The following is a 26,351-nucleotide window of genomic DNA, read 5'->3' as shown; positions in this document are numbered from 1 at the left end:
TGCAATTAGGTTGAACAGCCCACTTGGGCAGATGTTGTCTCAATAGCCATGCACTTGTGAGTGTTATCTCACTAACTGATTCATTTTGCACACAGTTTCCTTCGAAATTATCTGTTTAGTTTAACAAAAATAACTTTAAAATTGATTTATTATAATGCATGCATAATAGCACCATAAAACTGGCTTGTACCGACTACTTGTCATCCGTTGTTGAAAGCATTTATGGAGTCCTCCTTGCAGCATGATAAATATTATATGTAATATATGCTTAAATATGGTTAGACATTTAAAGTGAAGTTCCTAATTTGATAACTTAATAATGTCTTTATTATTCTCTTCATTTTCTTCAAGAATAATTATATATTTGTATGCTCCTGGCTTAGAATAAAAACTTGTCTTGTTGTCTTGACTAATCACGTGTAAACTAATCACCCCACATAAACAAATCTTCCCAATTCGATCGGGTTATAGTTCGGAAAATCGGTCAACTTTGATGGATAAATCAGGAAATGAAGTATGCATGCCCAAGTCTACAAAATTATCCCTTGCGGAGTGTTTGTATGCGTGCCAAAAGAGCCGTATAACTTTCACTGGCGAAAGAGTCTCAAAGGAAAGCGCTATGGTAGAAGAGGAAGAAGTGGAGCGTGCCTGGGTTTTCCCCGCTTTTCCTAGCACTGCTTTTGTCGCTGCTTTGTTTTCCACTCTGCTGTGTTGTGTTGCGTTGTGTTTCCTCTGCCTTTGCCCTCTGAGACGGCCACTTTCGCTCTCCGCCTTCGGCACTCACACTCACACTCACACTCGCACTCACACTCACATTCGCATTGGCATTCGCATTGGTGTTTGCCAGGACTTTTGTTTGTACTGGGTTCGGTGGTACTATTGGTGTTGGCCTGCTTTTGGATTTATGTTGATGTATAGTTTTGCGGCAGGTGCGGATGGGGGCGGCGGAGCAGGGGGAAATTGAGGTCCGTTCTTGGGCAACTTGATGTGGTAGTTTAGCTTATTGCTTTTCACTTTGAAGTGGCTTATATGGATATTTATTACCATGTCGGTTGTATTTGAATTTCCCCGGCAAGAAGCACGCGCCAGCTCTCTGGCACTCACATTCCTCTCTCTTTTTCTTATTTGGTGCTCCGATACCATGCACTAGTATTTGCCTTTGATATGGTGGCCCACGGCTAATACTTCCATGTCTGCACAGGCGTTTTTCCATTTTGCCTAACTTGTTCCTCTCCGTTTGGTTTGTGAATGAAAATGCACGGAATACATGGCTTCCTTCGGGCCAGTTATGGCCCATTGCATGGCTCACTCACTCGGTTTTCAGTTGGGAAATTATGGAAATAATTAGCATGCACAAGGAGAAAAAATCCCGGTTATTAGCTTGCATATTGCGATTGCGATTGCGATATCTGCCTGCGGTCAGTTTCGTTGCCATATTTGTTTGTGGCCACGACAGCTGCACAAATGAATCGGACAAAAATGGGTTTGGGGATTCGGATTTCGTCCTGCTCATTAATAATTTTATGCTCTTTTGTTTGCTTTGCGGGTGTTTGTCTGGCATTGTCACTTGGCCCGGCATTTAATGCGGTTGTTCAAACAAGTTTTGGGCGAAAAACTCGGCAGCTCGGCTCGGAAAATGCTGAATATACGACACCGCAATTATGTGCTTCCTGCTTATGGGTTGGCCCATGGAAACTGGCTTATGGGAGTCGCCACGCTGTTGCTTGCAGCAAAGTGTTTATGCGAATCCGAATTCGTGAAAGCAGTAAACAGAAAAAATCGCCAACTTTGGAATTTCCCCACATTTAGGATATTTAACCTAGTCATTTAATTACAGAGAACCTGTTATTTGTAACCCTCAAACAACTATATTTCGCTAATGATTAGCATTATTTGCATACAATGATAACTGCAAAACCTTTTTATATGAATAGTTTGCACATATTTACAGCAGCTTAAATTTCAGCACGCCTATTCTTCATTTGCAACTTATAATATATTTCAAAATTCATAGCATAAACCCAGTCTTTAATGCCAGCTCAGTTTACCTCACATTTATCTTGAAGGTTAGCGTCAAGATTAATTTTGTTAGCTCGACCTTTTTGGCCATTTGTGCTTGTTGCCTTTCGTTTCTCGGAGCGTGTCGAAATAAATCGTCTTAGTTTTGTTGGCTTGCTTTGACTTTAATTGAATTAAATTGATTTTGCTCCACTTGCCAGCCGGCAGTCATCAATTGCCAGACGCCAGGTGAGAATGAGCTGCTCCTGTTGCCAACGCACTTGATATAAATAGAATTTTCTAATCTAGCCCCTCGCACCGCAAATTTGACATGACAATCAACTCAACTTGGACACGTATTGGAGACGCACACACTTAAGCGCACACAGACACACCCCACTGCGAACCAATGTTTATGTTTTTCCAATCAATTGTGTCACAAACATGGCTATGAAAATAAATACTACCCAACCCACCCACAGGACATTCTGTTACTGTTGTGCTCCGAACGGATAAACACAGACACGCATACAGGACTTAGATACAGATACATTTGATGGCCATTCTCTGGCATAAAACAATAACAAAAGCGTGTTCAACGTGGACAATGAACCGAAAATGGAAACGAAAATGAAAACTCGCCGAAATTGATAGATACATAGATACAAGTTCGGATGATGGGATGGCGGGATAGCGGGATGGCGGGATAGTGGGATCCGTGGCATATGAAACTGCAATTTACAGCCATTGTGTGACGGTCATTCAGTGATTGTTTGGACAGTGGCACAAATGTGATTGACTGCGCACACAACTTTTAAGTGGAAACTCGATTGCTCACTCTATTTGACTTGTGGCCACAGTGGGAAAAGTTTGTTCAAGTTTAACGACTGCCATATTTACGCACGGTGCTATAGAGGTGAGCATTTGTGGTGAAGTTTGATCCTGTGAACAGTGGTGCAAGGTCGAGAAAACATTCAACCTTTCAACCTTTCATGAGTTCACGGTACCATCGGCAAAGTAAACATAATGCAGATATACGATTTCTGAGATTGCATGACATTACCTGTATATAACCTTTATAATATGAGGTTTTTAATTCTTTATAGTTTTTGATTAGGTTTATTTGTTGGTAAAAGAGCTTTAATATTTGTTATTTTCAGAACCCTCTAGCTTCTATTAATAAAACTTTTGGAAAGTGGGAACATTAACCATTAAAATTGGATTATAAAACACAATCAGCAAAATACAACGAAAACTTGTCTAATTTTGGTGCTGTATACTAGCTATGCAAACTCAATTATTTATGTCCATGCTTGTTGGGCTCCACTGTACTCTGAAATCGGTGGTAATACCACGCAAATGCGTAGCTGCCATTTTCATTGCCGTTCTGTTCAGTTTATGGAAATTCGAAATATTTTCATAAAAGCCACAGAACGGCCAGAATAATTCACATTTTGGCCATGCGTTGACATCGCTTGCATTTTTTCCCAGCCCGAATTTTCCCGTAAGTACGTTTTTCTGTGTTTGCTCGGAATTGCTAGTGGGTCCACACCACTGGGGGCCATGTTTTCAATTTCCATTGTTGGTGCCATCTCTGCACCGCACTAGGATCCACCTCCATTTCGAGGCTCAAGTTGTTAATAAAAGTTTACCGATTTTTGGACGTCGCAAGAATGATTACTGCCACACTGCACACAATTTAAAGTTTTGCCCGCTCATACATAAATCAGCGAAAGGAAAATCCTTCTCGAGGTCTCCGAGGAAACGCGCACGAAAAAAAATATTGTCCGCGAAAGTTGGCCGATTCGATGCGATGCGTGCAAAGTTGTTTAGTGAGGAACTTGAACTGGACACGGCCGAAACTAAAGTTGGCCCAAACTGAACTTGGCCAAAAGCGCTAAGCGCAAAATGGTACAAAGTGTGCCATGGCGGTGGTTTCGGGTTGGTCGTCGGTAAAATTAATAAAAGTCGTAATAATACTCGCAATTTCCTTTTAGCGCCGCCCTGCCATCGCGCATTTTCCTTTGGCTTTGTTTCCTTAGCCTTTTGCATAATTTTTTTCAGTAAAGTATATATGTACAAGCCGACATATATTTTCCTTGGCTTTCCCTCGCTGTGTGGAAATTCCACTGCTCTTTTTCCGATGCTGGACGTTGAGAAGTTTTTGATTTAAATAGTTTGGCCTGGCATTTTACTGCTTGCTTGGCTGGAATTTTTTAGCTGCCATCGACTCCTACAAGTCCTTATTATTTTTATTGTGTTTTCCCGTTTGGATTCCTCGGCTGCCACGGGCGGATTATTATTAGTAAACATTATGGACAAGGTTAGGTCATGCTGTATATAGGTTTTCCTCCTTTTCCCGCTTCTCCAGCGGAAGTTGGCCAGCCGGGGCTGACTTATCGTCGCCATTTTCAGCGACGAGTATTCGTGCATAAATAATTTGTTAGGCATTTATTATTTGTTTTAGGTGTAAATATTTCAAGCTCACAAGTGAAGCGGCCCGAGGAAAAGAGGTCGAGGTTTATAGCTTAATTATTCCCATGCATGAAACGAGCCTGCTTTAAGTCTTAAGTCTCTTCCGTTTCCAAGAAGGAAGAAATTTCTTCCCGCCTTTGTTCGGTAACCCCTTTGTATCCCTAGCTTTTTTATTTGCTCCCAGCACACACGCATATAATACATAATTTTTTATGATTTATAAAATGTTTGCTTGTGCGTCTGCACGGGGCGGGGAGTGGCGGTATAATTTTAATTATTTCCTACATGTGCGCGGTTTATTAATGGCCACGTCAGCTCAGCTCGGCTTAGACTTCTTTTGGTTTGGCTTGGCTTGGCTTGGCCCTAACCTCTCGCTTTTTAATGGAGGTCAGCTTTAGTTGGACGAAAAAAATGCATAAAGATTTATTGCATTTGACAAGTTTTTGTTAATGATTATGGCACGTGCTTTGGTAGCCGTTTTTGCCAAGGTTTGGCGACCCCTTTTCCACTTTAATTTACAATACCCTTGGAGGAGGCAATAACCTTTCAAGGATGTAGTTTGTGTGCTTACACAGCACAAAATATGTGAATTACAAGCATGCCATTTGATTGTAACATGTAAATATTGGGCTTCAATAGCATAGGAAATAACATAAATTTAATAATAATAAATTAGGTCTGGGTATGAAAACTAGTGTGATGATTTGGCATCGATTTAAAAATGTAAAATATTTAATTGATTCCACTGTTACTTTTTCTGCAAGTACATGTAGAGTGGAGTGGGTTTTCTTATTCCATCAGATAAATATTCAATATCCTGGGACATGTGTGTCCTTCGCCGCCAAAGTCACGCACTGTCAATAAATTAATATAAATGTCACTTGCCAGACTGCATGCCATAAATTTTTCAATCATTTGGACAACGCAGCAGTTTTCCACGAGACCACGCCCACCTAATGCGGGGGCGAAGGGGGTGTATCCCGGTGGAAATACCATTTCCCTACCAGGAGCACAAAACTGATTTGAATTTAATTACTTGCTGGCATATTTTGTTATTTTTCCGTAGACCGTTAAACGTTATGCAAATTGCTTCGACTTACAATACAAGAAAATGTTTCTTTTCTGTTGCCACTCGCTGACAAATTGTTGATGAACGCTGAATATATATTTTCTTTTGTGGTGCTGCCAAGTGGGTGGGCCTGAGTGGGCGCTGTGGGCGGGGTGGGCGGTTTGCTCAGCTGAGGTGTATGGTATTCGTAATTGCATTTGCGTGCCCGAGAGCGGGAGACGTTAATGAGCGCTACCGAAACGCGCTGGAATGTCAGCCTTAGTAAATCATCATGCCAAAAGCAACGGCCAGCCTTGACGTTTTGCCATGGGAAGGTGATGGGTGGGCGGTGGGCGGTGGGCTAGTGGGTGGATAAGTGGGCGGATTGGACATGGTCACAGATATGGTGAGGCTGCGTGGCTGTGTGGCTGGGTGGGTTCCCATGCAGTGTGTGGTGCTCTCACACTCGCATGCATATCACATGTGTCCTTAGCAAAGCCAGTGACATTTTCTGCTCCATTATTTTCATCATGTCTGACAGACGACATTTCAACATGCAACTAGCAACTAGCAACTAACGGGGGCAGCTAACACATACCGCCTTTCCATCTCGCATCTCGCATTTCCCATTTCACACGGCTCACCCCTACAGTAACACGTATGGAAAGTGTAACTCGAACTGCGAAGTGTACACAGCGAGAATTGGCACTGCGATCCAATTATAAATAATTCAAATATCATCCTTGTTCTTCTGAACGTCGAGATTTTGGGAACTACAAAAGCTGGAAGGCTAAGATTAAAATTAAGCAATCAAATTCTAGAGACACCCGCACACCGCTCAAAACTATTTCTTACTTAATCGTCTGTCTTATCAACTTCTGTGCATATTTCAAGTAAGATTGAAATTCTCTTTCGCACTGCTGAGCATAGCACAGCGCAGAATTTTTGCCAGTGCAGTGCATCTGGAAAGTGCTGCCAAGTTGGCTCGCCACACTCCCACTTCTGCTCAAGTCGGCCATTTCGTCCTGTCTGCTTCAGACACCAATATATTATGCCATTGTCATGGTGTGCGTGCGCGTGTATCTGACTGCGGTGTGTATGTGTGAGTGGCAGTTCCCTGTTGCATGTGCCCCGCACGAGTGTGCAGTGCCTATTGGTACCCTCGCATCCATGCATCCACTTCCATCCACCCACCAGATTTCACAACTCTCAGGGGTCCTTCGTACTTCGTCCTTCCGACTTCTTCGTACGCATTCAGCCCATCTCATTCGTTTAGGTCGAGTCAGCATTTTGCATTGCAAATATTTATACCCTACTTAGTTTGAGTTTTATGTGCGAGCCCATGCCGTTTGCTGTGACTGCTCCGCTTTGGAATTGGGAATTGGATTCCAGATGTGAGTGTGAAGTGCAGACAGTCATGTTGGATTAGCATGAACACCAGTTCTGCAACCGTATCTACAAGTTAGATCTGTATTCCCTGGAAATCAGACATTCCATGTAAGATTCGGGAAAAACCTACAGAGAACTTCCCCAATTAAACAAGTGCGTTTATTCGGCTTACCTTTACATACAAACTCAAATCAAAACTAATAAATTATGAAATCTAAAATTTGTTATTTTTATATATATGACTATTGTTTGAATATTCTATTTATTGCATTTTACTTATAAAACTACCTACATAAAATAAGAACAAATTGTGTGCACTTTTAAACTCCTTACATGCAATTTGTCAATTCTACGTTTAGCACTTTCACTCGACAGCAATCATTACTGTTTGTCCTTGTGCATTTTAGGTGCTTCGTTTGGTTTGGCGTGCCATTTTTGCAACACCACATGCCATGCAATTAATTTGGAGCAATTGCATGGCATCGAAAATAATATACGGAGATGGAATATGGTAAATGCCATCTAGACATATTTCGCATGCAAATTTGACACTTTTTGCCTCATTATTAGACGCCATAATAATAATTTTGTGCCGGGCAGAATGCCAGCAGCATATTTCATTTAATGCCAGCGTGTGTTTGAGTTAATAAGGAAATATCCTTTTACACATGTGACCCTAATAATTTCCCCCAGTTCTTAGCTTCTGAGAGCAGGCTGCATTACTAATAATAATGCCATTGTATGCATGCGTATCTGTGTGTGCGTGTGTGTGATGTTGCGGTGGTATTGGTGGGTATTTTGTGCTGTGTTGTGATTTATTGCATTCGTGTGCCAGATTTTACAAATGTAATGCGCCACACTATGGCACCGATCCCTCGCTGCCCCGCTCCCCCGCTCCCCCCGCCGCTCCTCCCCTTCATGCATATGCAAAGTTTCGAATATTTTGCCTTGGAAATGTGTCGCAGTGTGCGTGTGTATCTGTGTGGCATACGAGGGTGTGTATATCCGTATGAGTGTGTGTGGGTGGAGGAGTTCTCGCATAAATATTCCGTACGGAGTCATATTTCTTTCTTTCGTTTTGTATGCGCTCCACTCCTTCAAAGTGGCGTGGACATACGTGTCGGAATTATTTGACTTCCGCTTTTCCCGTTCCGCATCCCTTTCCGTTTCCGTTTCGCCTCTTTTCGGCTTCGGCTTCGGCTTCAGTTTCATTGTCAGCTTTCGGCTTGGGCATAAGATGAATATGAAATTTTTATTAGCTGGCAAAAGTTGTAAATGCAAATTTGTTAACCGAACCGTGCAGAGGACTCCTGTTGCTCAGGGGATCGGATCACCTGGCACATGATGTAAGCGGAACTTGTCAATTCACAGAGCATAAAAATGCGGATTTCTTGAATTCATTCAGATGCCAGAGAATCATTTGCGCCATCCTGAAACTAAAATGCTGTCAGTCGATGGCAAATGCACACAGAATCTGTTAAACTGTGAACTGTGATGGCCTTCTCCTCAAATATTACGTATACGCACTCAGGCACACTCACACACGTGCAATCTAAATGGGAAAAGGAAACTATCTGTGGCAATGCGCATAACTATGCATAATTGTTGTAAAATGTCTGAGCTCGAAAATCTGATAAATTATAACTAAAAAGTTTTTGAGTGCGCCAGCAAAATTTTAAGCAATTCCAGCCACGCCCAGCTGGGCAACAAAGGCAAACGGCCCCCGTTCCATTCGAAAGTGTAACTGAATCCCAGGCAAAGCCGAAAGTTGAAACATATTCAATTTATGACTTCAGATGAAAATTCCCCCAGCATTTAAATCACTTATGCACTTAATCAGTGCACTTAAAATGCAAGAGAAGTGCCACAGCACAGACACTGTGACAGAAGCTATGGCAAGAAATTTGCAATCGTTTCGCAGGCACTTGTTAACAGCGTTTTGCGGCCAGTCCTTAAACTTCATGGACTCAAAGCGATGGCAAGCCGGAATATACTTTTAATGCATAAGAAAAGGATTTACTGGATTCATCTTATTAATTTAGTAGATAACAAAAGAAGCGGTCAAGAAGTTAGCTTTCAGCTTAAATATTAGCTAATAAATTGCATTATGATCTATAAAATGGTTAAAAGCATTGTGTTTAGTTATTGAAAAAAAATACATTTGGCTAAGCATATAAAAGCAAAAAAAATATTAAGAAAATTCGTTACAATTTCTTGTAAACTATTTCTTTGAGCCATAAGTATCCAAAATGATCAAAAATCTATATGCAAAAGGCTGAAATTTCATAGTTGCTCTACTTTGCTGATCGGTGTATTGGCTGGAATGCGTGCACGCCATTTGGTTTTAGATTGCTTTTGGGGTAGCCAAGAGAAAATGTTGACACTTTTGATTACGCAGTATAATAGGTGCCCCACTCCCATTAGTTGCCCCCGATCCGCAATCGATATGCGAGGGAAGTGATTCGAAGTGTATATTTACATGTGAGGTCTGCAGGAATGCATTCACAGCCGACTCCTTGGCCCAGAAATCACGTAGAGTCGCCTTCTCCGGCGGCTCCCGCTGTGGATAAGCGGTCATCTCCGTTGTGGTCGATTCGGCGTACATCGATGTGGATTGCGATTACACTTACAATGCCAATTACGCCAACACGCACAGGCACACGCACACAAAGGCAGGCGCCGTGTAGGCTACTTAGCCTAGTTTTGGCCAATATTTTTTTGGCTAGAGCGCCACACGCCTTGACTCGGATTTGGAAACAAATGAATTTAGAGCACGTGACAATTTGCGCCTTGATTTATGCGCCAAGGTTTTGCCGCTGCTTATTTATGCTATATTTATTTTCGGCCGTAATTTGAATAATACGTCCGTATAAAAAGCATTTATCACAGTTGATATAATTAATGTCACTTGCACAACAAATGTTAAATATGAATTTGCACAACTGCGTCAGCCGCCGAGTCAAGGAAATATTTTCGGAAATTAAATCGCTGGCTGAACGACTTCGGGCGCGTGGGCAGAGTCCTTTCAAAAGAGGTCCTTCGGCCGGAGAGTTTTCCATGTAACCGCATTAGTCGCTGCTAGACACCAAACTGTGCCTACAGTCGTGCTGAAAAGTTTGGTCAGGCGCGTTTTCCAAACCGCAGGCCACAGCAAACAGTATGACGCAAAATATTGCACCGCATACATAAACATAAGCCAAGGGGCATGGAAAACCCAGGGGAGGGGGCTGGGAAATCGGTGGGGAAAGCGGCAAGGAGATGGCTGACGTAGAAGAGGAAGAAGCAGCAGCGTCTTGTCACATTGCGCTTGTATGGGTGACATGGTCTAATGGCATTTCCAAATAGCTTAGCGCAAAAACTTCATACGACCGTCACTCACTCACACAGGCGCTTTTCACAAAGACTCACTTACACTCTCTCAACTTGTCAGGCCATCAACAACGACAACAGCAACAATAACAACAACACCACCACCAGGAGCACCAACAAACCGTTACAACAACAGCAACGACTACAACAATAACAGGGCAACAACAATGGCGACGTTTCAATTGCATTTCCGTTTGTACCAGTTTTCATTTCAAAACTCATAAGTTTCAGACGACATCAACGACGAGGACGTGACCAGCGGGCTCGTCCTCTTCGCCTCGCTACTTCTTCTTCTTACACTGGAAAATACTCCTTGAATTTCCAAAGCATTTATCTTCGCGCTAGTGCTTGACCAACATTTTCAAAGGGTATTGCAAGCTGCAAAGTAAAGAGCTTAATAATTCATAATAATAATTCCTAATATTCCTAGACAAAGCAAAATTGTAACTAAGCTTCTCCCATTTCATGTTTCGATTAAAACACATTTTAAAGTAAATTGATTTCACTGCATCGAAGGGAACACACTGTGGTTGGCACCGGGGGACAACTGTTTGCAAATTCTAAAAAGTTTTCAATATGTTTGACGACGTGTGCCACACACAATGGGTGGAAAACACTTTTTGCTTATTTAAGCGAAGGTGGAAAATAGTGCAGGTAACTCTCAGGTAAGCGAGAAAGTTTTCATTCGGAAATAATGGATGGACAGGAACAACGATTATGCAAAACCCCGTACTTTGTCTGTATTTATATGAAAGTATAATACTTAAAAACAGTTTTTTTCACTAAAAACTTGGAATATTCCACTCTATCTAACTGTTGTTATCAACAATGAGATAAAAAAAAAGTTGGAATAAAAACGTAGAAATAAGTGGGTTTTTTAAACATATTTGAATTAAATTTGAATGCAAACACTAAACTGATTTAATGTTTGTAATTTTAATAAATCACATGCTCTAAATGAAGTTTTTAAAAAACATTCACTTTCATTGTTCTGCGAATAAAAAGCTATCGGATAAGAGAGCAATTATGACATTATAAAAAATAAACTTATTGCGCTCGCTTTAAAATAATCTTGATAATCTTGAATGTAATTAAAGCAATTAATCAACCCACAATTATTTATTATTACTACTGGTTACTAATAATACCTATTAAAATGTGTTAAATATTTATCATTTTAAAGAAGCAGCGTTTCAAGCCAATGTTTGACTGCCCCAAAAAGTATGCTATAAAAAGTGGCCGAGTAATACCGATTGGGTGTGTTTTTTATCGGACCCACTACAATTTAGTTCCCTTGTGCAGTGGGCCAGCTTTCACCAGTGAAAGTTGTTGTCTGAGGGAAAACAACGGAAGTTTGCCCCTCAGCCCGGAACACACAACCCCGCAACCCCTGTTACCACTATCCTGCTACTTCCACTTTACCACTTGAGCCGCTTGACAACTTTCGCCATTAGCGGAACAACGGACAGACAACACCAGCACACTCACTCACAATATGGCACACACAAGTCGATTTCGTAGCCAGCGCCATCAATTCGAGTTGAAGACATTCTGCAGCCGCTTTTCCAGCTTTCCCAGCTTTTCCAGCCGCCCCACCCAAAGAGCCCCTTTCTTGGAGGCCTGTGTTTTATTGCTCTGCGCGCTTTGAGGGCGACAGGAATGTTTGTCGAGTGCTTTACAGCACCACGGTCCGGTGGATTGAGTTGTTTTGCATAGTTTAAAGCCGAGTGACGTCAGTCGCAGAATTATGAAATTATTACATCCAGTGGGCTGCATTCGTAGCCCCGGAAAATTCAAAAAGATGTGGGTGTACGAGTGTAAATAATTTATTTATTCCGCCGCCCTTCGGGAAAAAACCGTTTAGGCGGCTTCCCTGGCTGCGGGGAATTTGTTGTCATTTATTACAGTTGCTGCCAGTTGGCCACTTGCTTTTTTGGCAACAGCCGCAACAGCGGCCGTGTTGCCAAACGTAGAGCGCATAAACAAATAGCCAAATAGCCGAATAAAAAAAATCCCAACAAATTCTAATTACTGTCATTTGGCTCTGGTCTAAGTTTTTCTCGGAGTTTGCGGCTTGGGTCTTGGCAACTTGTGCTCTGGCCAGCATAAATTGGCTTCCGAGCAGCCAAAAAGTTCTGCTACTCGCTCTGCCTTTGATTAAGTTAATATATTTTAATTTTGTTTTATGAACACGGAAGTAGTAAAAACCAGTGAAATTATTACAGCTCATTGAAAACAAAACAACAGTCGTTTACCATTTATGGGCCCGTTAAACTGGATTACTTTGCGGACGTTTCAATAAGGGCAAAATGAGGAAAAGACCGAGTATCTCCGATGATTTAAATGTCCACTTCTAATGCCCCCCCGTAAGCCCAACCCTTTTTATGTAGCTCACTCGATAAACTTTTATAGTTTCTCCTCCGTTACTGACACTCTGAAACCTTCCAGCTTCAACAGTTTAAACTGTCCTCGGCTGTTTATTCAACACGCGGACTCCTTGTTGTTGCTGGCGTTGCAATTAAAAACGCTGATATATGTTCTTTTTACAATTCAATAAATTTACGCAATGCTTTACTGTTGCCAGTCAACCCGGCGAACCTTCTCCATTTCCCTGGCTTTTAATGCAATATTTGTGTTCGCCTGTGCGCGCTTTTTGTATACAATTTATTTTGACTCTGTGGCGCGGCGAAACGATTCAGAATCTTGCAAACCAATGACAGTTTAATTAATTGCCGCACTGTAATGCGTTTTAAATTGTCATGTTTATACAGAAAAATCCAGCAAGGGCCTCTGTATTGGTCCTCCGCATTGGTCCTCTGTATTGGTCCTCTGTAGCATGTCCTTTCTGCTTGTGGGCGAGTGGCAGGACAAGAGCTCACGGCATGTCCTTTTATTGCCAGTGTGTGGGTGGCTTAATGCCTGATTGTGGGACAAAGAGGGAAATCGCCAGTGATAAAGCTATGGCATTATATTTTCAGTACGTGTAGAAACTATCTGTATGTACACACATGTGCTATGTGCTATATGGACAGTAATGAGTTAAATCTGCCCATTGCAAATAAGCTCATAAAAATATACATTTGTTTGATGCTATTTTGGTGGTCAATAAAGTGGCACGAAATAGTTGAAATGCCCCGAATGCAATCAAGCATAATATTTAAGCTAATAAAAATGTACAGGAATGCCAAACGACTATTTAACTTTTATTTTATTTGAGAAATCCCCTTTTTTTAACAGCCACATGCCAGTCACATTTAATAACTCAATGACGAAATGAACCCATTGTAGGCCGTTTATGCGCATGGATTTTTGCGGGCAGTAGGTTGGCTGGCTGGTAATATTGTTTTTCATTTGTGTTTCATTGTTTTCAATAATTGTTATTATGGTCCGGAGCTGTTTTTCGATTTCAACACCTACATATTTTCATAGGAGCCCCGCCACGCGAACTGCTAGTGCAATTTCAATGGCCGCAAACTACAACAATGAGCCATTTAAATGTCAACCACAATGAGGATCGGGTAAACATGTATATGAATATTCACATATTTATGCGCCGCACTCGTGCAAATGTGTGCGTTAAGCCACGGCATGCAACTGCTCTGATTTGATAAGACGCTTAAGTGCTTTGGTTGGACTAATTTATTAAAGTGCTTTATTAATGCCCTTACGAAATCCCGGCCCCAATTGCGTCGAGGCATCTGGCTGCTCCTAATTGTTAGTCCTGCCCGAAGGAAAACTACAGGAGCACAATAACAATGGCGGTCTGGGTCACATTTTCCAAGCCAATGCGCATGCAACACGGCGAATGCGTAATATTAATAGGCGTCTTCGTAAGCAAAATCTCTTGGCTCGCCGCCCATCGCCGCCCATCGCCGCCCATGTTTCCATGGTTGTTGCTACTGCTGTTGCTGTTGCTGTTGCTGTAGCTTTTGCCATAATTGCAAAACGCCTTAAGGCTATAGACGCGTTCGAGCCCATACATATGTCCATACATATGTAAACACGTAATTATGACTTCGGTGGGTTGACCAAGGACTCTTAAGGAATAAGTGTTGCCAAATAACACGGATTGATGCGATAAGTCAGTCAGATGGAAATTCGTATCGAAGACCAAAATATTGTGGAGCTCAACAAAGGACCCTGTTATCTCGAAATAAATAGTGCCCCAATAGGCACTAGTGAAAAGTTCAATGTGTAATAGACTAATAAAAATTACTAAAAATCAATCAAATTAAAAATATAAAAGATAATCCTTAAGACAAAAATATAGTTTATATCTTTATGGGCTTTTGGCTTATATGATATTTATTTGTATTAATAATATTATTACATATATTTAAGTTAGGCGACTTTGACTGTTCTTGAATCAACTGCAAAAACTTCCCTCTGCCACATAGACAACATTTCCGCCTGCTGCACCTTCATTATGTGCGCCCAAATTAAACACATATGCGTAATACATGTTCTCAATCGAGCACGCATATTGTTCAACAATTTGGCGACTCAATTCAAACTTGACTTCAATTAGGTTCGAAGTCGTGACGCAAATTGTTTGTTATTGTTCACGGCCTGAAAGCCATTTAATTATAGTAATGTAATTTTTCAATAATCGAATCTATCCGCAGAACGGAGCAATTATTTCGGGCTTTTTCATACGACCTGATTGGCAAACAAATTTAAATGAAAAAGTGCAAAAAGTGCAAAAAGTGCAAAGAGGACAAAAATGGCACCGAACAACAAATTAAGAATGCGATGAAAGGCGGCAATTAAACGGTAAAAATCCGGTGGCTGGAATGGCATTTTCCCTGGAAACTCCCCGCCCGCCGCCCGCCGACCGCCACTCCAGCATCTCAATGTGGCTCCCCAGAATATCCTGATGCTGCAGCAGCTACGTGTGCCAACTGTCAATGCAATCAGTAGCCGTAATGCTGCACCGGCGGACAACTCAAAAATGTAAATCAAGCATGGCTCTGATGACGTAGTCAGAAAATCATTAAAATGAGCCCACAATGGCACCAGTAGATCCTGCCGAGAAGAGTCAGGAGCGGTCAACAATGCAGGACGCAGGACAGCAGAGCACAACAAAAAAGGCAGTCTGTGTTTATATTTGTGTCGAGCAATTAAAAAATCATTGCAGCAGCAGCAAACAAGCTGGAAAAGTTTCGCAGTACTGCCAGTTTCGAGCTGTGAGGTGATCAGGAATCATTTGTATATATTCAAGTTACAATAATTACATATAAATATTCTGGGAAACTTCTTTAAAATATATATAATTATAGTTCAGATAAATACTACTACTCTACCAATAAATCAATAAATAAATCGGAATATTCTGGCTGTCGCTTTTTTCTAGTATGAGTTTTACAAGTGCATTATTTTCCAAATTATATTCCCGCTCACCACTCGTTCAGTGGGTATTGAGTATAAAATCCTCTTGTAATTGTGAAGCAGACGCGTTGTGCACACACAAACGCGCATTACTCATACGCCCGGTTGGCTGGCTTGCACCTTTTGTTAAATTTGCGAAATGGCTGGAGGGATGGGATAGAGGGGTAAGAGGGTAAAGGGTTGGGTGGGTCTGGGGGCAACTGAGATTTTGTCGTGGCACTGTAAGTGAAAAGGATCACGACCACGCAAATGCGCAATTTATGTCGTCAGGTGCAGTCAACGGACACAGTTGTCCCGGCCCCTCATCGCCATTTGAGCCCTTCACCTCAACAGGCCTTCCCCCACCTGTTAGCCACAGTCAACTATCTGAGCCCACGCCATCGCCATCGCCATCGCTCGCCAGCTGGTTCATCCACATTTCACATCCCTGGCGCGTGCAACACGTAAATGGCAGCGAAATTTATCAAACGCTTTATAGCCGAAAGGCAAGCTCCGAAGTTTTTGGCTTTCTGCGGCGTGGAAAAGCGATGGGGGCGAAAACCTGGCAAATATCGCAGACGAGACGGTGGTTCGTGGGGCTTAATCTTGTTCACATGTCACTGCAGCTTGTTTGGTCATAAGTTGGCCGTCTTGGCGGGGGAAAAATATAATTGACGTGAAATCTGGTCGCTCTCCATTCGCCATTCGCCATTTGACCGCTTCCACCGCCGATTGCCACCCACTGCCCACTTTATATGCAGTTAATTACAATGGCGCTGACCTTGCGTGCTGCATGCCCCGCATTTTGGCTTTTGTTCTCTTGGCATGCCGCTCACGTTTGTGCCAAAAATCTTAATTTCTTTGCGGCTCTGCGTGTCCATTTTTCTTGGCCAACCGGGTTTTTGGGGTGCAGCAGGAAAAGCAAAGCAAGGAAACTCCTGGCCATCATTCATAATTGGCGTGCTGCACCTTTAAGGCGTATTTATGGCACAGTGGCATTATCGGTCAGCAGAATTCTGGGCTGGTTGCTAAATTGCACGATATATATCCAATTTCACCGCTAAATTGGCCAGCAAGGAGAATTCAAATGGAATTTCATATTGGGGTCAGAAGGTAAGTAGTTTCTAAATGACATTGCAACTACTTTCAAAGGTGCGGTTGCAGAAGCACAAAGTGAATTAAATAGAAATACAAAATGCAGGGTGGTATTAAGTCATTTATCCATTTCTAGGAAAGCCAACTTTTTTAATATTTATATGGCACGTATGGTCAGCATTTTTATGCCGTTCAAAATCGATACCATTAATATCATGTGGTAAAGGGTAAAATAAATTAAATTATACATTAAATAATTGACATATTAGCTTTAAGTGAAATATGCTTGTATAGCTTAGGGCTAAAATAACGGCCGAGAATATGGATTGCAAAAGGGTTCTGTTTTGTATTTCACATTCCTCTGGTTTTATCAAATTTATTGTGAGATTATTTTGCTTTCGCTCTACGAAGAAGTTGTAAGCCATAAACAAATTAAGAATATGGAAATGAAAAATTGTTAGGGCGACAGCAACTTGAATTCCTTTCACAGAGCAAGCTAACAAATTCCATTAATGCTCGTTAATCCCTTCCCCATTATTTTTCCTCGACTCCTTGGAGCAACGAAAGACGACGTTTCCTTTTCATTGTCTGGAAATTCCTCTGTCTCAGCCCACTGTTTTGGCTTCGACCTTCGCTGGATGGTTAGAAATTTAAATTTTGATTACAAACTGTGTGCACAAGCCAGCAATTATTTGGCGGGGCGAGCTTTTGACAAGGTTAATGCAATTTGCTGCACCCAAAATCATTCAAATTTCGCGGGTAGGCGTGAGTGGCGTCACGCATGCCCGGTTGAATAAATTATCATAAATGATTTTGTAAACAGTTTTCGTCCGCTCGACTCGGCGGCAAAATGAATTTATATTATTAGCCGGGCCAAAATGCACTTTGCGCCCGATTTCTTGGCCCCACCCATTCGGCGTAGTACTTTGCATACATTTTTAATTTCCCTAAGTGAAACGCCACAAGTTTTCAAATTGGCCTTTTTCGCGTGAGAGCGCCCGAAGTGCCGGCTGATTTTCTATGCATTTTCCCATCTGATGAGTATATATGTGCCCGCTGCTCCATTGTTCTTTGTGGCCTTTTGTGCCACGTCGTGGAAACGGAGCCCCCGACCCCACACAACGGATCCCCTTTGGTTGCCGCCGGCTCTTCATAAGTTTTGATTTCAGGCGCTGCAGTGAATGGAGCGAAGCGCCATACTTGAAGAAAAATTGGGCACTTTCCTACTCCATTGGGCGAAGGCTTTTAAGCCAATTAGGCTTTACCACATTCTAGATAGCAGAGTTCTGTCTGAAATCGAAGGGAGCACCGAGTTCGGGTATATTTTCAAACCCCACCTATTTTCATATTTAATACTTATATTTTGATATTATTTTGATTAACATTTACATTTTTATTTAACTTGCTTAAGCCTTTGGCACATGACGTCCAAAATAAACGCGTAAGACTTATTTGGCAAACGTGTTTTTAAAATTTCTAAATAGAAATCGTGATTTTTTGTTACGATTGTTAACCATAGCTACGTGAAGTCATAGGTATTCTCCATAAATAGTCAATTTTCCGAAATAAATTGAACAAAACCGCGAATTGCGGTTTATGTTGGCGCTGGTTTTTATTGACTGTATTTTTTGGCGAAAACCGCAAGCTCTCAGTTGAATCATTTTTTGTCAGGTTTTTTCCAAAGTTTTTTGGAGCTGCGAAATTGGGGTACATGCTCAGAGCTTTAAGTCCAACTTTCAAATACAAAATTTTAAGCGCAGAAGATTAATTCTCAGGAAATGAAATATTAAGCGGTCCGCTAAACTAAAATATTGAAATACAATATTTTAAGCGCAGAAGATTGATTCGCAGGAAATGAAATATAAAGCGTTCCGCTAAACTAAAATATTAAGAAGTAATTTTTTAAAAATATTTTCCCAAAAAATAAAATAAGTAAAAAATATATTTTCACGCTCAGAAGAAGCTTAAAATGTAAAAAGAAAAAAGGCAAAAGCCAAGAAATATATATACAAATATATGCATATGTGCTGTGCCACTCTTGACCGAGATATATCTTCTAGTTGAAGTATTTTCGCAAGTGCACTCTGCGTGCTCCATGCTGCGCTTTTGTTTGCTGGCCGCGGGGCAGGCGCAATTGCCTTGCCGTAGCGAGTTGCAGCTGAAGTTGAGGCCGGAGTCGCAGTCGGCACTTGGTGTCCCGTAGTGGAGCCCGGAGGAGCAGCCCCAGCCTGGCTGATGGCGGGTGGGGGATTCTGGGCACACTGGTGGCATGGAGTGGCTGCCTTTTTTCTTTGTCTTGAGCACCAGCACATCCTGACTTTGGCTCACGCTTCGACTGCATTAGACGCATAGTCGGAGATGGCTTTTGACTTGGTCGTTATCGATTATGGCTTGCCGCAGCCTCTCCTAGCACCACAACTCCCAGGGCCACACCCACTCCGGCTTATCATCATCAGCCGCCCACAACGTTTGTCAAACGGAAGGTGGAAACTTTTTCAATAGTTGTTCCGGAACATGTTGGATGTGCGGACGCTTGATTGCTGCACCCGCATGATGTCTGCGATTTGTGTGGATTTCTTTTTGGCCAACTGCCTCGGCCAGATGCACAAAAAGAGGACTTTAAGGCCAACTGTTTGGAGAGTATCTGATTGAAATTTATGCGAAAGGCAACCCTCCAAATGGCTGGCGTACAAAAAAGAACCTTGTGCAGTTTAATATAATGTGTGTTTATACCATTGCTACCCTTAAAACTTTAGTTGAATGACATTAAAAGTTTGGAATACAAATTTTATAATTTTTGGACTGCAGAGTTAATTTGTGTAATGGATTTGTATAACTAATGTAATGTGTGAGATACACGACTAAATAAACTTAAACCTTTCAGTTGCCCAACGCATTTATATTTGTATTTTCAGAAACGTTCAAAAACCCTGTCCTTTAACATCAATAAGTTCCAAAAAGAACAAAATCATTTCATGTACGACTAACTTAAGCTTTAAGATAAGAAAGCATACTTTTGTATAAAAAGCTATCGTCCATCTATTACATTTAACTCGATTGCCTCGACCGCCTTCAGTAAATTGAGGCAACTTATCGATAGACTGCCAGCTGACCCTTTTGCCCAAAGAGTTGATGTATCCATTTTCGCCAAGCCGAGTTGCTCTTAGGAAGCGCTGTTCTCTTAGCCCTCTCGACTCCCAGTTAGCCCACTCTCAGTCGGCCATAAAGGCTAAGACCTAATTCCCGACTTGCCCTCGCCGCAGGCCAAAAGGCGTGCTAATTGTGGGCATTGTTTCTAGGGCTAGACTCCCACAACAGCGAGAGTGAGTGGATGTGTGTGTGTGTGTGAATGAGAGCGAGAGAAAACGAAAGTGCTTGCATGCAAAAATGCGACCCCCCACCACCCACCACACGCTCACTTCACCCATTTCCCCGCAAGGACCCGCTTTTCCGAAGAAGAGGGAGCAAAACAAAGAAGCCGAAAGGAAAGCGACGCCTTTGATTTTTAGGCCAAGTGACCAAGTTTTCTCACTCCACGGCGCTGACCGCAAAAAACGCCAAAACCTCGTATATAGTTTTATGTATGTTATACTCACACACACACACGTACCTCGCTAGAATTATACCAAAATATTCAAATTTATATTGATTTTGCGCCTGCCGTGAAAACTCTCACTTAAACTTCAAAATAATGGGAAACTCTGCTAGGCTGAATGCAGAAATGCATGCGAATAATCTGGGACTCACCTTGAAGGCCTTGAACGAGGATACGACATAGAAGGCTCCATCCTCCAGCTCATCGAGGTGATACTTTCGGTCTCCGTCCATGGAGAACACATACCGAGCACCCCGTGGCAGGTCCATCTTGGGCGAGATCTTGTCGAGCAGATTGTCCAGCGAGGTGACATCCCGCCCGGGTCGATAGCGCAGCTCCACGCCCGGAAAGAAGGGATCCCCATTCCGGTAGAAGACCACGCGGCGTGCCTTCCAATAGGAGAGATTATTGTAGCGCGCTGCCGCTGCACTGGAAATTTCTGGACGGGATTTGGATCGCACCAGCGGCACCACCGGCGGCTGCTCCGAGTTCTCGCTCATGTTATCCAGATAACCGGGACTAATGGCGCGACTCTGCCGCCCACTGGTTGCACCAGCGGCTGCACCGTTCCGTTGCTGCCAATAATCCGGCACCTGGCGATCTCCACCAGCCACCTGCTCGCTGGCTGCTAAGTCCTCCTCATCATTGTCGTACCGGCTGGCGTTCTGAATCCGGAAGCTGGAGGACACCGGTCGCTTGGGACTCTTCGCAGGACTGCTGCGGTTGCTATCGTTGTTGCCGTTGATGTTGCTGCCTTGCTTGTTAATGTTGCTGCTGCTGCTGTGGATGCCGTTCCCGTTGCCGTTCCCGTTTCCGTTGCCGTTGCCGTTCCCGTTGCCGTTGTGCAGATTATCATCCAAATGGGGCTGCGTCGGTGGCGGCGAAACGTTTCCCTCGAGCGGTGCGTTCGGACTAATTTGTGGCATTGTTTGGCCGCCCAGAACGGAGTCGCTACTGCCAGCCGCCTCTCCACCGCCATCGACCTCATCCTCGCCGGCCTGGGCCTGACTCAAGCTGGCCATGTAGTCGTCGTTCTCTTCGTTGGACATTGTCCTGGTATGGGTGTTGCTGCTGTTGCTCCGAAAGCAGTCACGTCAGCTTTCTCTTAAGGAATTGGCTCAACTTGCGTGCTCGGTTTGTTGTGGTCAAACGGAATCGCTAAGGGCAGCGTCGCGTCGACGCAAAGGAAAGCTTGGAGCCCCTAAAGGGGAGCCACTTCTTGGAGGTTTTCTTGGAGCACGCAGTCGCTGGTTGCCCAGCCAAGAACCACGTTGCTGGCCTGGCTGAAATGGAAATTATTTGATTAGAAATTTGCTTAAGCAAATGCTTATTTAAATAAATATAATTATATTTCTGTATACAAATTAATCAAATAGATCTTAAATTTAAAAAGCTGCATGTAAAATGCATAATATTCATTTGAATATTATCATAATATCATAATATAATATTGAATATTATCATGCATAATATTCATTTGAATATTATCATAATATCATAATATAATATTGATTATTATCATATAATCAACAAAGTTGAATTTAAATACACAAAGCAATATTTTTTATAAAACAACTTTCTGAACGTTACTTCTCATATTAGTCTTAGGTGTTTAACAGGATGGAAAGTTACTTTTCATATTAAACTTAGTGTTTAATAGGATGGAACGTTACTTTTCATATTAAACTTAGTGTTTAATACGACGGAACATTACTTCTCGTATTAATCCTACTTGTTCAGTAGGATGGAAGCAAATACATTGAGGAATCTTTCAATTGTAATATTCATGACTCGAAATTGTTCATCATAATCGATATTCACATCCCAGATGAAATAATTTATGCAACTGTGGAGGAACAAAGCGAACAGTCCTTATTCCTCTAAGTTGCCTGAAAGCCCTTGACTTGCCAATAGATTGTAATTATCGAATATCTTGTATGCTAGTTTCCCGTCCAATGTCTTCATTCATAATCCTCAAACACAGCGTACATATGTCCTGGTCCTAGTGCCACTCAAGCACTGCACTTAGAAATATCAACTGTTAACCATATCCTCACCCTCTGCGAAATCGATATGCCACGAACTCTCGATGCAATGTGTCCAATGCTGCCATTGCCCACGGCTCTCCAGAGCGCCGCCCACTCAGCCCGCCTGCCTCCTCGATTCACAGGACTCCCCACTTCACAGGACTCCAAAGGATTCAATGGGCTGTCCGGCGAGCACTTGCCACGGCCTTTGTCCCGGCAAACAGACCAAAGAGCCCCACTCAACCATTCGGCGCGGGCACTACAAACATTCACACTTCTGCGGGGTCGAGGGACAGAGCTATGGGTTCTGGGCTCCGGGTTCAGGGTTCACAGTTCAGGCGGCCACACTCCTCTCCTCCCTCTCCCGCTGGAGAGGCCGAAAATATCGCGTATTATTTGCCCTGCCTTGCCTTGCATTTGGCTACCTCACACGGCGATGAGGGTACACTCGAAGTCAAAGGAGCCAATTCGAAAGCATTCCGTCTATAAATCCAAGAACTATACAAGTGCCTAATTGCATAAACAATTCTCGTTAATACATCAAGTCTCTGAATTTAGCAAAACAACATTTTGGGCAAAATCATTCGAACTTCTTGGCCGATTTTCCCCCAGTGCATCGAGTGGTAAGCACCGAAAAATTGCAGACGGCAGGGAACAAGCCGACGACTCCTGGCTTAAGTGGCATTGGTCTCCCGTGTCTTTGACCACTCTGCACTCACACACACAGCCCACCCACACACACCCACACACTTGCACACAAGCGGGGATCCAAGTCCTTTGCGCTGCATTGGAATTTCGTGTGTTTTGCAATTGCAACAAAAAATAAATATTTGTGGGCCAAGGGAGTTGGAATTTTCACTGGTGAGCCCTTTTGCTTGATTCTTTTTTATGGTTTCACCTTTTTATTTGCGGGCTGGCGGCGGACTGGGGTTTGGATTTACCTGTTTTATGCAAATTTGTTTTTATTGCAACACGTTGCACGTTGCTTCTTCCTTTTGGTCCTCGTATTTATGGCCGTATATTTTTTCGGCTGGGGTAAAAGTGGCGCGGTGGCTTCTTTTGCGGCAATTAGGTTAATGACACTTGGGCCGGTGGTTGTTGCTTTCGGTTATTTATGCACAAACAGTTGTGGCTCACCACTTGCAACATCAGCAGCATCCACTTCCACTAATTGCCTATCAATCAGCCGCAATTGTCTCCACTTTTGGTTCGCTTTTTCCGGGGTAAAACGGGAAAAACACTCACTTATCGGATGGCACAAGCCCATTTACTTGAATCAAATTTAATGAACTCGATGGCGAGTTTATTAAAACATCTCTCGCGCTGGCAAGAAAGTTGGCCAAAACAAAAGTGCGAAACTTTTGCTTACTTTCTGGCATTTACCGATGCACAAGAAGAAATTCCGTGTGGCAACTTTGCCGGTCAAAGTGTTTTTGAAGTGTGTTTCGAGCGGCGCTGCCTGCTGGCTTTTCTGCTGGTTTTCCCGCAGCTTTTCCTGCTGCTGCCACTGCTGCCACTGCTGCCTTTTGTCCACTCTAAATTTCCTTGGCGACGCAGCCAATTTTCTTAGAGAGTGAGTGCCTTTCTCTCTCTACCTCTCTACCTCCTTTCCTCGAATCGCGAATCGTATTACACGTTCGCCTGTGTGAGTGACTGACTTATGGGGCTAACTGCCCACTGCCACCCGCCCGCTGCTCCACCACTAATTGTGCCCTGCTTAGGAAAACCGCAAGCACACACACACACACAGATACACTCTCACAAGCATGCACTCACACCAGTGCGGAGGAAAATCCAGGGGGCCAATTGCTGTGTTCTCGTAGTCGTTTGGCTTTTTCACCTTTCTCATTGCACTATTACCTGTCGACCAGTGGCGTCGCCAGGAGATTCCTTATCCTCTCCAATTATTATGTTCGCATGGGATCCAGCAGATCCTGGCTTTGACCGATTGATTGTGGGATTTTGGCTTGGCCCGCGGCGGAGCTTCGGCCTTTAAACTGATTTCCAGGTGAGAGCTGCAGGTCAGGGAAATGCTTACCACGACACCGAAGCTTTTGCCAAAGCAGGTCCATTTACCCCCTGTGGCTCAAAGACTTCATGGCACTGTGGTTGAACGTTTCTGACTTTAATAAGCCAGCTGGCTGGTTTGCAATGCTATAAGCCACGTTTGATTTAGGAGATGCTTTAATAATACGAATACCGCGTTTTTTTGTGCACAAATCCATTGAATTTGAGATAAAAGGCTGCCCCAACAATTTCTAAGATTTTTTAATAGTTAATTTCAGTTGTTAACTAAAAACTATGATGGTTAGTTATGCCATAAAGGTGTGTTCTATAGCCATTTCCGCACTTCCTTCCCTACGATTAACTTTTATAATCGCCTGACTGCATATGGCAGCCGGATTTATGGCACGTAATTGAAACTTCATATTTATATATTTGAAATTTCCAAACACTGCACCACAGTGCCCGCCCTCCCCCACCCAAGCACCGCCATTAACCCCACCACTTTGCTTTCCAATTCCGACTTGGGGTCCGCTCCCCGAGGGGAAGTCGCAGTTTTTTGCTTATCGTGTTTGTATTGTCGTCGTTGTGTGTGCTTGGGGTTCCTGTTCGTGTGCTTTGTCGTCGCCTTAGTCAGCAACGTCAACGTCAACCTCACGGATCCAGCAGCAGCACCTCGTGGAGTAGGTGTGGTACCCCTGGATGGAGAGGGGCTGGTTATGCGCCACTCACATGCAAGTACTTGGCCAAAACAATTTGTGGGGGATTTTCGCTGCTTTTGGCAGTGCTGTGAAATTTTCTGTGTCACGCTGGTCGCAGGAGCAACAGTGCCCGCGAAAGTCGACTGCCACCAAGGTGCAGGGAAAACTCTATTGGCGGGTGGTGTAGATTAGCTGGCGTAATTCTTTCATTTTTTCTATCGTACAATTAGGCCAAACGTTTGTGGAAATTTGTTTTTATTACAATGCCATTAGTCGTAAACTGTATTGGTCGGGACGAGGAGCTCACGTTAATAACTTTGTGAGTTTCCTTTGCCGTACGCCCTCGCATTCCTTTAAATTAATCACATTTTTGTGTGGGCGACGCAACGTTTTGGTGAAGTTAATGTATTATTTTAATGCCATTTCCGTCCGGCTGCGTGATTTATGGATTTTCAGCCATATTTCGGTTTAATTGTTTCGGCAACTTTGTGAATTGCCACAAAATTGAATCATCAGCTCAAAAAGTAGCTCCGCATTATCTCTGCTCCGCTATCCGCTAAATGGGAATTTTTTCCCCATTGCCAATTTCGAAGTAATTTTCTCATGAACTTTTAAGCTTCGAACAGAAGCATCATTCTATCCAGTCTCATTTTCAATTATCTAATTTTGCACAACACACCCAAGCTGGCAAACAACAAACTATTAGAGGAGCCAACAGTGGCACGCCCACATCAGTTAGCAACTCAAATAAGCCACCTTTCTGTTGCCAAAACGACTCCTTTGTGCCTCCCACTTTCGGCCACCAATCAAAGTGCAGGAGAGTGCTTAGAAACTGTGATGGCAACCGGACTTTTGTGGTAAAATCTTCCTCTGAAACGAGTACCATTTATAGTAGCTCCTACTAACTGTTATTAAGTAAAAACTTAAAGACATTCCACATCTTCTTTAACTTCCCACAAATATAAAGTAATATAGAGAAACTAATATACGGAAAATGGTGACTCCCAAAGTAGTTTTTTGGACGTTGTTTAAATATCTTTAGTTCTATTGTACATTAGGTAGAAAGGTATAGAATCCTATTAATAAATTCTGTCGAGTTGTATACTTTTAAAGGCATTGAACGTTCGAGCGAACTTTTTGTAGACATCTTGCCCTCGTTTTGGATTAGATTCCAGCATCACTGGGCAAAAAGGTACCCGCCATAATGAGCTCTTTCAATGCCCCGAAGAGCGGGTGGCTCGAAGGGGGGTGGTGGAAAAGTGCAGGTTGCAGCACCTTGTTGC

At 42.9% G+C, this 26,351-nt stretch overlaps 1 protein-coding gene across 2 annotated transcripts in view; it reads right to left on the bottom strand.

The window, feature by feature from the left end:
* LOC6543960 (echinoderm microtubule-associated protein-like CG42247) overlaps positions 1–21,289 on the bottom strand; it is a 39,770-nt gene extending 18,481 nt beyond the window's left edge. Inside the window, exon 1 of one of the 2 annotated variants that reach the window (XM_001972730.3) lies at positions 20,489–21,289. In XM_001972730.3, coding sequence (XP_001972766.3) covers positions 20,489–21,262 — 774 coding nt within the window. In that variant the 5' untranslated portion in view covers positions 21,263–21,289. Of the gene's footprint in view, positions 1–3,650; positions 3,868–20,488 lie in introns of those variants that run through there. The other variant, XM_026977716.1, reaches the window with a different exon arrangement.
* Positions 21,290–26,351: the final 5,062 nt, after the last annotated feature.

This window comes from Drosophila erecta, unplaced genomic scaffold (assembly GCF_003286155.1).
Source record: "Drosophila erecta strain 14021-0224.00,06,07 unplaced genomic scaffold, DereRS2 tig00000021-arrow-pilon, whole genome shotgun sequence".
In the NCBI taxonomy this organism is placed as follows: Eukaryota; Metazoa; Arthropoda; class Insecta; order Diptera; family Drosophilidae; genus Drosophila; species Drosophila erecta.
The sequence above is the reverse complement of the archived record's forward strand: the minus strand, read 5'-3'. Positions and strand labels throughout refer to the sequence as shown.